Raw genomic sequence first — 6000 nt, forward strand, 5'->3', positions numbered from 1 at the left:
CCTGAGCCGAAGGCAGACGCTTAATAAAGGTATCTTTTAATAAAAGCATTTTTATGATTAAAATATTAATATATTATTCAGCAAGTTATATTTTTCACAAAAGGTAACAATTCAAAACAGGACATAACTGTCAAGCAAAGAAAAATTTATATTACTAATTTACAAAAGAACTGTTTGAGAAACTACCACCTTCTGTATTAATTCACCTATACCCACTAGTTAGGCATACCTTTATTCACAAGGGCTAGCTACAAACAACAAACATATATAGATAATTCATATCAGCTAAAAATGTTCATCTTCCCAAAGAAAGTTACATTCAATGTTTCACAGGGAATTTAAGAAAAAAAAAATTCGGGACCCCTGGGTGGCTCAGTCGGTTAAGCATCTGCCGAAGGCTCAGGTCATGACCCCACAGTCCTGGGATGGTCCTGGGATCGAGCCCTAAGTCAGGCGCTCTGCTCAGCAGGGAGCCCGCTTCTCCCTCTGCCTGCCGCTCCCCCTGCTTGCGCTCTCTCTCTGGCTCTGACAAATAAATTAAAAAAAAAAAAAAAAATTCACATACTCCTTGAAAGAGAACCTGCTTGCTTAGTGAAAGGCCACAATCATGGTACCATTAAAGATTATGGCAAATCAAACAGAATTATCAATAGCCACATATCACCGTAAGCTTTAATTTCACTGTAGGCATTGCTTAACCAAACTGAACTTTCATTCCATTTAATTCCTATCTAACTACTTGCTTTCCTTGCCCTTCCTTGATCATTAAAAAAAGGGGGGGGGGGAGGTTGGGGTGGGAAAGGAAAAGGTATCATAATGATAATCAATATTTATAAACAGTTAGGACTTATGTAGCTACAAGGAACAGAAAACCTAAAAAACTAGACACTCAATCTCACATAACACAAGTCTGGAGGCAGGGTGGCCCCAGTGCAGTGAACCAACCTTGCTCAGGGACCTAGCCTCCGTCTTATAGTGGGTCGATTTTTAGCTAATGCAGCATCTTTAATGATTATAATTCCATTCAGGCTTTCTGTTTCACTTTTTTTTTTAAAGATTTTATTTATTTATTTGACAGAGGGAAAGAGAGAGAGTAGTTTCATCTCTATTGACATAAAACTATTAAAAGAACATTTCCCCTTTTATTGATCTGTGCCATATCCACAGATCCATAGCTACATAATTCCAAAAATTATTTGTGCCTTTAAAAAAAAAAAATCATGTGTGTTTATCTATTATCTCAAAGTACCTAGTAGTTTCTTCATCTCCACTTCTATTTGCTTTCAACTTCACTATTTTTCACTCTTTTTATTCTTTCCTTCCCAATACTACTCCTAGATTCAAGTAAAAGAGTCCCTGCTCTGGGCCACAAGCTTTAGGGGGCTTGCATCTCACAATTAAAAAATAACAAAAATAAATTTATTAAAGACGACGTGGCTGTGGCTGTCAATTTAGATATAACCCGCATTGTGATATACAATATGTTCATTATGATTCAGTCCTATTTTTAATATCCGTTATGATTTCTTCTGTGACCCAGGAGTTACTTAGAATTATGCTTGCACATTTTCTGACTTACAGGGTTTTTCAGGAATCTCTGCTAATGATTTCTCTCCTGCACACACTTCAGAGTGATTTCATCCGAGGGGTGAAGATCATTTGTGGAGGGCTGCTCACAGCCCACTGTGCCCCGGCAGAGTAGCTGCTCCCTCACGCAAAGAGCTGCAGACATAGGCATGGGAAGCAGGCCAGGGAGCACCGAAAGGGCAAGGTCGCAGGGATATGCGTGGGCACTGACATCCTCTGCCATAGTGATCCTCAGATCACTGTTTTTATTCATTTCCAGTGTCCTCTTCCATTGTTCTGTTCTTATCACCTTCTTTCTTTATACCAAAGACAATACCCAATAACACTGTCTGGCACCTTACTTTCTGTCACAGAAAATGTCTTGGAGAGGTTCCCATGAAGAGTACACAGAAATCTTCCTACTTCAGATCAGAGCTGCACAATATTTCATTTCAGAATGTCACACAACTAAGTTAACCAGTCCCTTTATGAAAATGAGGCAACCCCAGCTTCGAGGCCAGCTACCACTATAATTTCCAGATCCTTCTTCAGATCCTCTCTTACTTCGCTTAGCTAGGGACTTAAAAGGAAAGTTGTTACACTTTATGAATCATTTCTAGATGTTTTAGAGATGGAGGGTTTTCAGGTGACTAGGGAGCTCAAAATGGAAGTCTAATCCAGGCTCTTTCCGGACTTCCATCAGCCATTTTTCACAGACCGGGCATTTTGTCCTCATCCTAATACCTCACGGTTACAGACATCACAACCACTGTCGAATGCAGGAAAGGAAAATGGCTTTCTCCTTTCATAATTAAAAACAAAACAAAACAAACTTTGTTGGAAGAATCCCCAGAAGTCATCCACTTAAATCTAATTTGCCAAAACTTAGTGACTGCCCAGCAGTAACTGCAAGGAAAGTTGGGAAAATTGGGCAGAGAACGGGATCATAATAACCGACTCAAGTCAATCATGCTTCACTCCCAGGGGCTGGGTACTTAGCCACTCCAAAGACAAGTGTGATTCTGTTAACAAGAAAGAAGGGCTGTTACATGGCCAATGACCAGAATCTGCTACAATACCTCGGATGGAATGAAAAATTTAATTGTAAGCAGCTGAGAGCGAAAAAAAATCATTTTAAATAACAGTGATTGTCTCAGTTCGGTAAAGAAAAAAATGAATGAAATATCTTTAATGCCTAGTCTAGGTGTACCTAAGAAAGTCAAAATGCTAATCTTGGGACAAATGACTCATACATTTCAGAGCATAAAATTTAAGACCCATCCTCAAAACATTTTTCTGCATTTCGTGGTTTCCAGAAGGCAAAATTTTAATGTAACCTAAGGAATAATCATTACCAACTACTTTGGGGAAAAATAACTTATGGAGCTTTTGTAATCTATGATAAAATTAAACAGCTCCAAATGTGACCCATGATGTATTCTTCTAGCTGTCAAGATAAAGCAGAATCAAACTGAGTAATTAGGCTGAAGCATTTATTCTGTTAGTAATAAAATATTTTCTGGATAATAAGCTCATAACAATAATGACTGTATGTACAGAAGCTGAGAAAAATAATGTGTGTACCTACATTCAGGGTCTTTCTCATCAGATGCAGTCCCTACCTGTTCAGAGTAATTTTGCATAGCACGTAATACTGGTGCTTTCTGAATTGTGATGATTTCATCTGCCAAGTGTACAAAGAGAGTTAACTAACTGGAAAGCAAAAACTTTCCGTATCTTTAAAAGTCTCCACAGAGATCAGATTTATCTGGGGTAACAAAAGACTGTTCTTGCACTTCAATGTAGGGTTGGGTGAGCATATTTTTTAACTTAGTGTTAAGTTTTCAAGCTGTTGCTATTTTTCCAAAAGTATTCAAAAAGAGTAGATAAGTTATCACTGGTCAAATATAACTGTAGGTCCAACTGGTGAGGTATATCTTTTAGTGAAGTCTGATTAGATTAATGCAGTTAACTGCACAGCTTAGATGACTGACCTTGAAAGATCTTAGATACTGCTGTTAGGACCTGTATGTTGTAGCTATGAGAGAGTAAAACTTTACATCACAATCTTGCAGCAATCAACCTCCCCAATAAGACTGCTTCAACGAGCACTGTGATGTTTATCCTCAAAATGCTTCAGGCCTCACACGGAGTGGAGAAGCCGGCACACAGGAGTGCTGGCATGCATGCTCGCCACACACACGTATTTGTGATACAGTAATTTCATTCTGAAAAACTGCATAATCAAAATGAATTCTAACAGCAGACAAATGATTCATTTCAATGTTCAAGTCATTGTAGAAATGTATTATATCAAATGGTAACGTTAAATGAAAATGTGCCCTAAAGTCAACCGGATTACTTGACCTTAAGTAATACAATACTATTGGTGCCATGAAAACACAATTAAATGAGATGTGAAAGCAACCATAAATAGTCATATTTTAACACAACAGTCAACAGTCTTATCATTGCCCTTAAAAGTTTTATATTGATACCCTCATTGAAATTTCTAATACTATCCATCAACCATATTCACTTAGTGATATCAGAGTACAAAACATTAAATTATGGAAGTAAAAATATACTTTAGATTAGAAAAATAAATTCTTAATATGTCCCCAAACAGCATTTTACCTTTATAATCCTAAGCAAAGTGACTCGAGTGCTCACTGCTATTCCACCTGACAATCTGAATGCTCAGACATGATGCATGGTTTTCATACACCAAATGGTGTATGGGGATTCTCTGAATCCCCCAAATTACTACTAAGAACAGCAACCTACATTTAAATCCCAAGCCATTGTCTCCCTTGTGACTGCTCCACCTTACAAGCAGCAACAGATAGATGTGGTGTGCTCCAGCCCACAATGTGCCCTTCCTCCAACAATCCTTTTGCCCTACCTCCATTACTTATCAGCCTGCACTCCCCAGTGCTGCTTAAACCAATGCAGTTTTACACAGAAGGGCCCAGAACGGTAAGAAGAACAGATCTATAAAACACAGTAGGATAATCTCCCACTATTTAACAAGCAGGAGACACAAGGAAGTATACAGCAATAGAGAATAAGGAGGTAGGGATGTTCAGTATTCTACTTGTCCACCATCAAACGTCATCAGTATTTCTCATTCATCTTTCTAGTGTGTCCCAAAAGAATCTCTATGACGTATCCCTAGTTCCCACTTCCTAACTAATCAGAATTCAGAACTGAGTCCTGTGTGCCCAAAACTATGCATCCTTGAAGGCTAAGCAAAGGTTGCCAGCACTATAAAGCCACCTCCACTTTGTCAGTCAAAATCAACTCCTCCATTTTTCACGCTCACATTGCACCTGCAAGTCCATCTCTACCTCAATAGTCTTTAAAGCTTTAAGGGCACAGACCATGGTCACATGCGCCTTTTCAACCTTAGCTCCTAGTACAGAGCAGACACAATAAACTAACCGAAAACAGCACACTCACTACAAGAGACACCGGAGATTATGTGCAAAAAATGTGCCCAAGATCAACTTTCCTCTCAGGCCAAAAAATGTCATCCACACCCACACACATGCATGTGATAACATCACAAGACAAATGAGAAAAGGCTTGAAGGTTCCAAATGAGGCCACTTTTCATCTAGCCAGCTGTCCTCACAGCGTAAGTGAACTCTCCTGCTCTGCTGGGTCTATTGTAGTCATACTGACCAATTTCATAGCTGGAGAAAATCTCACAGATGCCAACAGAGAAGCAACATTCTTATAACACGTACACTAAGAACAGACTGAAGGTGCAGCCCAAGCTCCAATTACCTGTACTGTTCACTGATGGGAATATTCTGGGAGAAGTATAAAGCCGATGTCCGTGCTCTCCAATGCCATTTCTTTGCAGGAAGGGTATAAAGGACACAGTCTTCTAACTCTTCTTGGAGCAGATCCACCAGCTGTTTATGGGACCCTCCATAGAACGGCTCAACGATGAGAAGACTCATGGGCCCTTTCAAGCCTTCACAGATTCTAAATAATAAGCAAAACAATATTTTTCCAACATATGTATGTGTGTGTGCATAAAGATTTTTTTAAAAATAAGTTAAAATATTACACTCAGAAAGCAAATAATTTACAGACGCTTAATTTTTTTAAAAATATGCTGCATCCCACTTTTTTAAAAAGTACATAACACTTAAGGTTTATATTTTTGTAATCAGTATTTTTACATCATTTGTGTTAACAAGAGGAAATAAAGGATGCTTATTTTTCTGATTTCTGTTTTCTTCTTGCCCTAAGATTACTTCCAAAATGACTCAGGTTTTTTTTTTCTCCAGCCCCAGGAAGTTTAAAGCCCTCTCTGCTGTGATCACTCACTTCCTGGTTGGAATGGCTGTGACCCTGACTCAGTAACCACAGAAGTGGCTTGGCCTAGAGCTCTACTACTCTCGGACAGTCACTGAAGTCA

At 38.8% G+C, this 6000-nt stretch overlaps 1 protein-coding gene across 6 annotated transcripts in view; it reads right to left on the minus strand.

The window, feature by feature from the left end:
- Nucleotides 1-5536, minus strand: part of GTDC1 (glycosyltransferase like domain containing 1) — a 265867-nt gene extending 260331 nt beyond the window's left edge. For all 6 annotated transcript variants that reach the window (XM_044913280.1, XM_044913279.1, XM_044913278.1 and 3 more), the window contains exon 1: nt 5358-5536. In XM_044913280.1, the coding sequence (XP_044769215.1) occupies nt 5358-5536 (179 nt within the window). The remainder of the gene's footprint in view (nt 1-5357) is intronic.
- Between the last annotated feature and the right edge of the window lie 464 nt (nt 5537-6000).

The sequence above is a fragment of the Neomonachus schauinslandi genome, chromosome 3 (assembly GCF_002201575.2).
Source record: "Neomonachus schauinslandi chromosome 3, ASM220157v2, whole genome shotgun sequence".
Lineage (NCBI taxonomy): Eukaryota > Metazoa > Chordata > Mammalia > Carnivora > Phocidae > Neomonachus > Neomonachus schauinslandi.